Here is a 12,384-nt window from a genome sequence, read left to right as displayed (position 1 = left end):
CCGTGTGAATGTCTTTCGTAGAATCATAGAAATTTATGCTGCAGAAGGAGGCCATTCGGCCCACCATGTCCGTGCTGGCCGACAAAGAGCTCACACCCAAAGTGTAATATGTACGGGAGTCCAGAAGCAGCTTTGAAATCCCTGAAGAAATATGAGCATTGGTATAACTACAGTCTCAGTGAATCATTGAAGAAATCTGGCCATCAGTATAACTACAGTCTATGTATATCTCCCGGCCGACAAAGAGCCATCCAGCCTAATCCCACTTTCCAGCTCTTGGTCCGTAGTCTTGTAGTTTACGGCACTTCGAGTGCATAATCCAAGTATTTATTAAATGCGATGAGGGTTTCTGCCTCTACCACCCTTTCAAGCAGTGAGTTCCAGACCCCCACCCACTCTGGGTGGGTGAAAAAAGTTCTCCTCATATCTCCTCTAAACCTCTGCCCAATTACTTTAAATCTATGCCCCCTGGTTGTTGACTCCTCTGCCAGGGGAAATAAGTTCTTCCTATCTACTCTGTCTACATCGCAATCTTAACCAATAAGGGAATAAGGGGTTATGGGGAGCGGGTAGGGAAGTGGACCTGGAGAGTCCATGATCAGATCAGCCATGATTGTATTAAATGGCAGAGCAGGCTTGAGGGGCTGTATGGCCTATTTCTTATGTTCTTATGTCTAGGCCCCTCATAATTTAATACACCTCAATCAACTCTTCCCTCAGCCTCCTCTGTTCCAAAGAAAACAACCCCTGTAATCTACTCCCAGTTACATGCAAATACAGTAGGTTGAGAACAGGTAACATTTTATTGTACCTCATAATCATTCCAGCTGTGCTTTGGTCTCGAAGGGGAGTGCCTAACTGGCTGACTAGGTTGCCGCGGTGACCTTTCATCTTTGGGGCCTGCTTGCGAATCCAGCCCCAATTGGTAAGCCGAAAGCCTCCTGTCTCTGCTGTTTGTCGCGATGCTACGGGCAAGTGTCAACCCATTTCCGTGTGGGTATGAACCCACAGCTTAATTTGCCACCTGCTGGCACAAAGCTGGCCATCCCATTCGGAGAGGAATTAAGGGCACGGGGAAGGGACAGTTTCAAACTCGTTGCAGTAGTGGGCTTTCACACTCGTGCTGAGGTCGGGGCTGGGCAGAGGAGGCTCCACTCCGCAGCTGGCTGAGGGATGTTGGGGGCAGCTTTAACCGAAGTCGCCGGAAACCCACGGGATCGGGTGGGCAACATGTTTTAAATTAAACACGTCAACCTGTTTCAAATAAAGGCATTGACACCGTTGCTGCAATACAACAACAACTTGTATTTATATAGCGCCAATTAACGCAGTGAAACGTCCCAAGGCGCTTCACAGGAGTGTTATAAGACAAAAAAAAAATATTTGAGGTAATAAATACGAGGCAAAGGAATGTGATACATGATTCCAGCCGACACGAGCCTACACGCTCCAAAACTCCGCACAATGGTTACGGGTGTCACACCTTGGGAGTGCACCTGGGAGTTAGCAACTTCTGAAAGTTACATTTCCCATGAACTTGGCTTCAACACGTCAGCGCAGCCCGCGCCCTCACCATAGGGGAGCGGCCGTACACGGCCGCGGTGCTCATTTGCGGCGAGATGTGGAGGCTGGCGTAGGCCCCCGGGCTGGGCAACTCCCCGTTCATTCCGGCATGTGTCATCATCCCAAACGGTGTGGGGTAGGGGCCTGGAACAGTCAGTGGGCTCCTCAGACCTTGGCCACAAAAAGAGAGAAGAAAAACATTTGCAGATACTCTCTAATTTGCAGCGGATATATGTTTACACAAAAACACTCAGACCGATGGACACACAGTCAGACCGATGGACACACACACACAGACCGATGGACACACTCAGACCAATGCACACACACACAGACCGATGGACACACACTCAGACCGATGGACATACTCAGACCAATGCACACACACACAGACCGATGGACACACACACAGACCGATGGGCACACACACAGACCGATGGACACACACAGACCGATGGACACACACTCAGACCGATGAACACACACACAGACCGATGGACACACTCAGACCAATGGACACGCGCTCAGACCGATGGACAAACACACAGACCGATGGACACACACTCAGACCGATGGACACACTCAGACCGATGGACACACACTTGGACCAATGGACACATTCAGACTGAGACACGCGCTCAGACTGATGGACACGCGCTCAGACCGATGGACACACACACAGACCGATGGACACACTAAGTCTGATGGACACACTCAGACCGATGGACACACTCAGACCGATGGACACACACTTTGACCAATGGACACACTCAGACTGAGACACGCGCTCAGACCAATGGACACACACAGACCGATGGACACACACTCAGACCGATGGACACACTCAGACCGATGGACACACACAGACCGATGGACACACACACAGACCGATGGACACACACTTGGACAAATGGACACACTCAGACTGAGACACACGCTCAGACCGATGGACACACACACAGACCGATGGACACATACACAGACCGATGGACACACACACTCAGACCGATGGACAAACACACAGACCGATGGACACACACAGACCAATGGACACACACTCAGACCGATGGACACACACAGACCGATGGACAAACACTCAGACCGATGGACACACACACAGACCGATGGACACACACACAGACCGATGGACACACACAGGCCGATGGACACACACACAGACCGATGGACACACACACAGACCGATGGACACACACTCAGACCGATGGACACACACACAGACCGATGGACATACACTTGGACCGATGGACACACACTTGGACCAATGGACACACTCAGACTGAGACACACACTCAGACCGATGGACACACCTGGACCAATGGATACACACACAGACCAATGGACATGCGCAGACCGATGGACACGCGCTCAGACCGATGGACACGCACACAGACCGATGGATACACACAGACTGATGGACATACTCAGACCGATGGATGCACACACAGACCGATGGACGCACACTCAGACCGATGGACACACACTCAGACCGATGGACACACTCAGACTGAGACACGCGCTCAGACCGATGGACACACACTCAGACCGAGGGACGCACACTCAGACCGATGGACACACACACAGACCGATGGACACACTAAGACCGATGGACACACACTTGGACCAATGGACACACTCAGACTGAGACACACACTCAGACCGATGGACACACCTGGACCAATGGATACACACACAGACCAATGGACACGCTCAGACCGATGGACACGCGCTCAGACCGATGGACACGCACACAGACCGATGGATACACACAGACTGATGGACATACTCAGACCGATGGACGCACACACAGACCGATGGACGCACACTCAGACCGATGGACACACACTCAGACCGAGGGACGCACACTCAGACCGATGGACACACACACAGACCGATGGACACACTAAGACCGATGGACACACATTTTGACCAATGGACACACTCAGACTGAGACACGCACTCAGACCGATGGACACACTCAGACTGAGACACGCGCTCAGACCGATGGACACACACTCAGACCGAGGGACGCACACTCAGACCGAGGGACGCACACTCAGACCGATGGACACACACACAGACCGATGGACACACTAAGACCGATGGACACACATTTTGACCAATGGACACACTCAGACTGAGACACGCACTCAGACCAATGGACACACACACAGACCGATGGAAACACACACAGACCGATGGACACACACTCAGACCAATGGACACACACACAGACCGATGGACACACACACAGACCGATGGACACACTCAGACTGAGACACGCGCTCAGACCGATGGACACGCGCTCAGACCGATGGACACACACACAGACCGATGGACACACTAAGATTGATTGACACACTCAGACCGATGGACACACACTTTGACCAATGGACACACTCAGACTGAGACACGCGCTCAGACCGATGGACACACACACAGACCGATGGACACATACACAGACCGATGGAAACACACACTCAGACAGATGGACAAACACACAGACCGATGGACACACACAGGCCGATGGACACACTTAGACCGATGGACACACATACAGACCGATGGACACACACAGGCTGATGGACACACTCAGACCGATGGACACACACTTGGACCAATGGACACACACTTGGACCAATGGACACACACTTGGACCAATGGACACACTCAGACTGAGACACACACTCAGACCGATGGATACACACAGACTGATGGACATACTCAGACCGATGGACGCACACTCAGACCGAGGGACGCACACTCAGACCGAGGGACGCACACTCAGATTGATGGACTGATGGAGGCACTCACACTGAATCAACACACTCACACTAATGGACAAATTCACACTCACTAAATCAATGCATTCCCACTCACACTAATGGACAAATTCACACTCAGACAGACACACACTAAATCAATGCATTCCCACTCACCCTGACAGTTACACTGACACATGTCCGTTGACGGATACATGCTGAATCAGTGCATTCACTACGACACACACACACTCTCACTGACAGTCACACGTACACCGAATCAATACATTCATGCTTGCACTGACAGTGTTAAGTTTGCAAAAGTGACAATGTAACTCAAAGAGTGCGAACATCTGCAGAGTTCAGGATATGAGATGAACTCCAATACTGCAATACAACAAGACATACAGAAACATGTGTATACTTATATCTACAGCCCTGAATGTTCAGCAAGTATTTTCTTCCTTAAGTTTTCATTTTCAATGTTTGCTTTTGATAAGTTGTGCACAAACATGTGCAGGAATGGGCATGCTGTCAAAGTGTAATAGGTCCAGGAACCGAGAAGCATAACTACAGTCTATGTGAATCAGTGACGAAATATGAGCAGCGGTATAACTACAATCTATGTATAACTCCCAGTTAAGCAATGCCTCAATCTTAAAATGCTCATGCTTGTTTTCAAATCCCTCCATGGTCTCGCTCTTCACTATCTCTGTAATCTCCTCCAGCCCTACGAACCCCTCTTCCCCCCGAGATATCTGCGCTCCTTTATTTCTGGCCTCTTGAGCATCCCTGATTTTAATCGCTGCCAAGGCCCGAAGCTCTGGAGTTCCCTCCCTAAACCTTTCTGCCCCTCTTTCCTCCTTCGAGACGCTCCTTAAAACCTAACTCCTTTCACTTACCCTAATTTCTCCATCCGTACCTCGATGTCAAATTTTGTTTTATAAAGCTCCTATGAAGCGCCTTGGGAAATAAGAACATAGGAAATAGCAGGAGTAGGCCATACGGCCCATCGAGCCTGCTCTGCCATTCAATAAGGTCATGGATGATCTGATCTTGGCCTCAACTACACTTTCCTGCCTATTCCCCATAACCCTTGACTCCCCTGTAGTTCAAGAATCTGTCTGTCTCTGCCTTGAATATGGTCAATGACTCAGCCTTCACAGCTTTCTGGGGTAGAGGATTCCAAAGATTCACGACCCTCTGAGAGAAGAAGGGACATCTTATTACATTAAAGGCGTTATATAAATACGTTGTTCTTGCTGAATCATTGAAGAAATATGAGCATCAGTATAACTTGTCTACATGACCACCAATCACAGAAATAATTAGTTGGTCTCAGATCAGTATGCCACAGATACACATTCACATTCATGCAAATGTACACATTCAGGTGCTCAAACACATTCACTCTGTTGTACAACTTCATGTTGAGGTACACATCAACCTGCACCGAAATTTTCACATGCGCGTACATATTTTCACATATGCAATCATTCTCCCCCTTAAACGTTTCCCCTTTTTTCTTCAGTATATTAGATTCATCGCTACCTGTGTAAAGTCCGCCCAGCATTTCCTCAGGGACGGGGACAAACATCTTACCCAGTGCATCCACAGAGGGTTTGCTGGAGATCTGTCGCAGTCTGGACGCAGAGCTAGGGCCGGGGGTCAGTGAGTCGCTGCGAGGAGTTGGGGTGATAGATTTAGATACCGGAGTGGTGGCCTTCTCATTCTGTGAGCGGGTAGATAAAGCAATGGTCAGATCAACACGAATTCATAAAGAAAAAAGACTTGCATTTCTATAGCGCCTTTCACGACCATCGGACACCTCAAAGTGCCTCACAGCCAATGAAGTACTTTTGAAGTGCAGTCACTGTTGTAATGTGGGAAACGCGCTCAGCCCTTGAACCGCAGCAGGAGATGAATTTCATTTAAAATGAAATACTATTAAAAATACCCTGAAATGGGGCAAATATTAAAACACAAGAACACCAGATAGAACATACTTTTCACAATTAACTCTGGGGGCAATGAATTGAGAAACAATTTGATTCTCTGGTTTGAGTTAATAATGCTGAACATCAAACGCTTAGAGAAAATCATTATATAGAAGGGACACGAAGACAGCAGGTCAATAAGCTGAAAGAATGATTCGCATTTTTATTGTGTCTTTCACGACCTCAGGAAGCTTTACAGCCAATAAAGTATTTTTTGAAGTGTAGTACCTGTTGTAATGTAGGAAACATGGCAGTCAAGTTGTGTACAGCAAGCTCCCAAAAAAAGCATTGTGATAATGACTAGAACAATCTGTTTTAGTGATGTTGATTGAGGGATAAGTATTGGTCTGTAAACTGGGGAGAACTCTTCCTCGTAATGGGATCTTTTGCCCCCACCCGAGAGGGCAGACGGGGCCTCGGTTTAACACCTCATCCAAAAGACGGCGCCTCCGACAGTGCAGCGCTCCCCCAGTACTGGAGTGTAATGTCGGCCTAGGTTCTGTGGAGTGGGACTTGAACCCACAGCCCTCTGAGCTACGGTTGAAGGCTGCGGACGCCATTCTGCACTCGAAAGCCCAGACACACACTTCAGCTCACAACCTAGAGGAATCCCGGTAGGGGAGATTGGACTTACCAGGCCCGGCTCTTTGGATTTGGCCGGCGGTGTGCTCCGTGAGGAAGCCAGGGACGCAGGGCTGCTCGGGGCGTCCTTTCTCAAAAGGTGAAACTTATCCAGCCCGTTTCCACGGGGTGAGTGGGAGGGGCTGCCTTGCGGAGACGATGGATCCTGCATTCCAAAAGAAAGGATCAATGGATCAGAAACTGGGATAGCCCAGGTCTCTGCTGTATGAACATAAGAAATAGGAGCAGGAGTAGGCCATTTGACCCCTCGAGCCTGCTCCACCATTCATTAAGATCATGACTGATCTTCTACCTCAACTCCACTTTCCTGCCCGATCCTATATCTCTTGATTCCCTTCACGTCCAAAAAATTCATTGGTCTCGGTCTTGAATATACTCATCGACTGAGCGTCCACATTATAACATTGTAACGCCCATTTCATGAGTGTAAACTGGGCGCAACAATAACATTTAGCAGTGGGAAGAACATATGAACATAAGAAATAAGAGCAGGAGTCGGCCATTTGGCCCCTCGAGCCTGCTCCGCCATTCAATAAGATCATGGCTGATCTGATCTTGGGCTCAGCTCCACCTCCCTGCCCGCTCCATATAACCCTTGACTCCCCTACCATTCAAAAATCTGTCTATCTCCAACTTAAATATATTCAATGACCCAGCCTCCACAGCTGTCTGGGGTAGAGAATTTCACAGAGAAAAAATTCTCTGGAAACTTGGAATACTGTGAAAAGTTTAGCCTCCATATTATAAAAAGGATATAGAGGCCCTGGAGAAGGTGCTAAAAAGATTTACTAGAACGATACCAGAACTGAGTTGTTTTACCGATCAGGAAAGACTGAACGGACTAGCGCTCTTTTCTCCAGAAAAGGGCAGACTGTGGGGTGACCTGATAGAGGTCTTTAAGATTATGAAATGGTTTGATAGAGTAGATGTAGTGAAGATGTTTTCACTTGCGGGCTGAACCAGGACTAGGCGTCTCCTCCCACCCTACTTCATCTAACCCTATCAGTGTATCCTCCTATTTCTCTCTCTCTCTCATGTATTTACCTAACTTCCTCTTAAATACATCTACTTTATTTGCCTCAACCACTCCCTGTGGTAGCAAGTTCCACATTCTCACCACTCTCTGGATAAATAAGTTTCTCCTAAATTCTTTATAGGATTTATTAGTGACTATTTTATATTTATCTCCCCTAGTTCTGGTCTCCCCCACGTGGAACCATTCTCTCTGTATCCACTCTTATCAAACCCTTTCATAGAAACATAGAAAATAGGTGCAGGAGTAGGCCATTTGGCCCTTCAAGCCTGCACCACCATTCAATATGATCATGGCTGATCATGCACCTCAGTACCCCATTCCTGCTTTCTCTCCCTACCCCTTGATCCCTTTAGCCGTAAGGGCCACATCTAACTCCCTTTTGAATATATCTAGCGAACTGGCCTCAACAACTTTCTGTGGTAGAGAACTCCACAGGTTAACAACTCTCCGAGTGAAGAAGTTTCTCCTCATCTCGGTCCTAAATGGCTTATCCCTTATCCTTAGACTGTGACCCCTGGTTCTGGGCTTCCCCAATATCGGGAACATTCTTTCTGCACCTAACCTGTTCAATCCCGTCAGAATTTTACATGTTTCTATGAGATCTCCTCTCATTCTTCTAAATTCCAGTGAATATAAGCCTAGTCGATCCAGTCTTTCTTCATATGTCAGTCCTGCCATCCCGGGAATCAGTCTGGTGAACCTTCGCTGCACTCCCTCAATAGCAAGAATGTCCTTCCTCAGATTAGGAGACCAAAACGGTACACAATACTCAAGGTGTGACCTCACCAAGGCCCTGTACAACTGCAGTAAGACCTCCCTACTCCTATACTCAAATCTTCTCGCTATGAAGGCCAACATGCCATTTGCCTTCTTCACCACCTGCATGCCAATTTTCAATAACTGATGTACCATGACACCCAGATCTCGTTGCACCTCCCCTTTTCCTAATCTGTCACCATTCAGATAATATTCTGCCTTGCTGTTTTTGCCACCAAAGTGGATAACCTCACATTTATCTACATTATACTGCATCTGCCATGCATTTGCCCACTCACCTAACCTGTCCAAGTCACCCTGCAGCTCACACTGCCACCCAGCTTAGTGTCATTACTCTCATTCTTCTAAATTCCATTGAATATAAGCCTTGTCGATCCATCATTTTAAATCGATCATCACTTTAAAGACCTCTGTTAGGTCACCCTCTCACCCTTCATCAGATTCTTATAAAATGCAAATCATATATATGTAGTATCAGTATGTTTTCTGACTAATCCCATTATTGAATATTTGTCACAAAGTCATTTTAGTATTACTGACTCGGAAGACTGAAAATGTCAAAAAAAAAGCAAAATTAATAAAAGTGCATACAAACCTCGTTCGAAACATCCACGACCAAGTTATCATCACTCTTGTCGCCATCACTGTCCTGATTGTAAAGAGAAAAAGATGTAAGAAGCTATGCACAATGCAAAGCAATACAAAGACCATAATAGCGTGTTGTGCCACTGCATTGAGATTGTCTGTCTGAAATTCCTCCTCCCCCCCCCCCACCCTATTTGAATAGAGGCATTAGTCAATTGATTTCATAACAGATCCACAACGCCACCTTAAAACTGTGGACAGGAACGCGCTAATGCATTGGTTGGTGATATCGCACAGAATGATTTCAGCTCCTAAGCCTTTGAGAGGATGATTTTCTGAGCCTTGCCCACGGGCATCCCATATCGGGAAATTGTGGGCAGGTTTTATCGGATTTTCCACCATGCCTGGCTAGTGAGAGAGGTACCCACTGGTTGCACAGACTCAGAACGTCAGCCTGCAAACGTTTCCAACCATTTACTTTTTGTAGAAAGTATTAATTCCTTGTGGTTATTGCTACCTGGGTAGAAGCGGATTTATTTGCGCTTTTGCAACTATCTATGCGTTGGCACAGCATTGCCGACACTTGTTGTGAAGGTTGTGGGTTCAAGTCAGTGGAACTGCATAACGGCTGGCCTGTGCGATGCCGCCCCAGGCTGAATTTCAATCCCACTGTCGATCAGTAGACATGCGATCACAGCAGAGTCCGACCCTGCCTCTCCCAATAGCCACTCACACGCACTTTCAAGCATCATCATCATCATCATAGGCAGACCCTTGGAATCGAGGAAGACCTGCTTCCACTCTCAGGGGTCAAGTTTCGGGCCGCGCCTCGAACGGCGCAGCCCCCCCCCCCGAGCCATGCCTGATTTCCGCGCTCGAAAACGCGTCAAAAACTTACGGAGCTAATCTCCGGTTCCCTGCTGCTCCTGTCCAGCTCGGCGGGATCAGCAAGATCAGCGGGGGGCGGGGCCAAAGCGGGGGTGCCGATTCTGAGACTGCAGGGGGGCGGGGCTACATCCGAGAAGACAACGTCGTGCCGGCAGCCCTGCGCACGCTAGTTAGTTTGGAGTAAGTTTTCGCTGCCGAAACTTGCAAAACAGGCGTAAGTGGTCGGACACGCCCCCTTTTGAAAAAAAAAATCTGTTCTAAAATGAAACTATTCTAACTCACTAGAACTGGAGCAAACTAAATGCCGAGAGTTGCAATTTCTAAGACACTCCATTCTAAACTAGTTGCTCCAAAAAAATAGGAGCAACTCAGGCCGAAACTTGAGCCCATAAAATGAATTCTTATGTGGCTGAACAGTCCAATATGAGAACCACAGTCCCTGTCACAGGTGGGACAGATAGTCGTTGAGGGAAAGGGTGGGTGGGACTGGTTTGCCGCACGCTCTTTCCGCTGCCTGCTTCAAGCAGCAACTACTGGATGGCGATTGGTTTAAGAACATAAGAAATAGGAGCAGGAGTAGGCCATTCGGCCCCTCGAGCCTGCTCCGCCATTCAATAAGATCATGGCTGATCTCCTACCTCAACTCCACCTTCCCGCACTATCCCCATATCCCCTTAATTCTCAAAGATTTATAGACCTCTGTCTTGAATATACTCAACGACTGAGCATCCACAGCTCCCTGGAGTAGAGAATTCCAAAGATTCACAACTCTTTTGAGTGAAGAAAGTTCTCCTCATCCCAGTCCGAAATGGCCGACCCCTTATTCTGAATCTGTGACCCCCATCTTCTAGATTCCCCAGCCGGGGAAACATTTTCCCAGCATTAACCCCGTCAAGAATGTTATATGTTTCAATTAGATCACCTCTCATTCTTCTAAACTCTATGGAATATAGGCCTAGTCTACTCAATCTCTCCTCATAGGACAATCCCTTCATTCCAGGAACCAGTCTCGTGAACTTTTGTTGCACTCCCTCTAAGCCAAGTTAAGGAGACCAGAACTGTACACAGTACTCCAGGTGTGGCATCACAAATGCCCTGTATAATTCTAATCTTTCGTTTAGGGACTTTACAGCCTTCTAGACTCAACATCGAGTTTAACAATGTCAGAGCATAACCTCTGGCCATCTCTGGCTCCCTTTCCCTCCCCCCCCATCTTATGTTTTTTTCTTCTTTCTTCTTTTTTTCTCTTTGTCTGTAATGGCAGCTGGTCATTACTCTGCCATTCACACCCTATCCAGATTTACCTTTTCCTAACCTCTATCATTTCCATTTCAATTCGGCCCATCGTCCCTTTTGTCTCTCTAATCTCGCCTGCCTTCCACCCGATCACTGACCTTCCCCTTTTGCTCTTTCTTCCCCTCCCCCCCCCCCCTTTCAGAGCTTAAGAATGTGCTCTTTTCGAACATTTGGCAATTCTGACGTTAACTCAGTTTCTCTCTCCACGGATGCTGCCTGACCCGCTGAGATTTCCAGCATTCTCTGTTTTTATTTCTGATTCCAGCATCCGCAGTATTTTGCTTTTGTATAATTCTAGTAAGACTTGTTTACTGTTATACTCGAATCCCTTTGAAACAAAAGCTAACATACCATTTGCTTTCCTAATTGCTTGCTGTTTCTTTAGTGCGGGGGTTATAAGCAACAGATGTTGCTTCGGGACAGGAGAGAATTGCAGATCTATGTCTCCCTCCGCTATTTTGGCGCTCTCTCTGCACCACAGCCAATAACTTGGACATGAGGGTGAGACAATAAGGACATGCCAGGACCCCCAGCATTCAGCCAAGTCTTTTATAAGCCGTTTGCAAATGGGTTCGCAAGGTCGCCGACTTTCCAATTATCTCTCCTTCCCTTTGGGAAGCCTACTATTTGGCAAACCCTTCCCTCCCTCCCCCCACGACAGCACAGGGCAGATCGTGAACTGCGGACACGGCCCGGCGCTCCAGAGTACGCGCTACGCTGTCGCCCAGCGAGCCGCTGCTGTGCACGGGCTGCTTCTTCCCATTTTCTTTCTGTTTTGTTGGTATATTCGTGGTCAGTGCGCACAGAACTGAATGGCAAC

The 12,384-nt window shown here is 47.9% G+C and overlaps 1 protein-coding gene across 8 annotated transcripts in view; it reads right to left on the bottom strand.

The window, feature by feature from the left end:
- The window catches only part of LOC139228566 (transducin-like enhancer protein 4), a 211,216-nt gene that overhangs the window by 32,933 nt on the left and 165,899 nt on the right, over positions 1–12,384 (bottom strand). For 5 of the 8 annotated variants that reach the window (XM_070859683.1, XM_070859687.1, XM_070859684.1 and 2 more), the window contains exons 10-13: positions 9,391–9,444; positions 6,975–7,127; positions 5,895–6,075; positions 1,574–1,734 (exon numbers count right to left, since the gene is read on the bottom strand). In XM_070859683.1, the coding sequence (XP_070715784.1) occupies positions 1,574–1,734; positions 5,895–6,075; positions 6,975–7,127; positions 9,391–9,444 (549 nt within the window). The remainder of the gene's footprint in view (positions 1–1,573; positions 1,735–5,894; positions 6,076–6,974; positions 7,128–9,390; positions 9,445–12,384) is intronic. The other 3 variants (XM_070859689.1, XM_070859690.1, XM_070859691.1) reach the window with 1 other exon arrangement.

This window comes from Pristiophorus japonicus, chromosome 18 (genome assembly GCF_044704955.1).
Source record: "Pristiophorus japonicus isolate sPriJap1 chromosome 18, sPriJap1.hap1, whole genome shotgun sequence".
Taxonomy (NCBI): domain Eukaryota; kingdom Metazoa; phylum Chordata; class Chondrichthyes; family Pristiophoridae; genus Pristiophorus; species Pristiophorus japonicus.
Note: the sequence above shows the minus strand (reverse complement) of the source record. Positions and strands in the feature narration are given on the sequence as shown.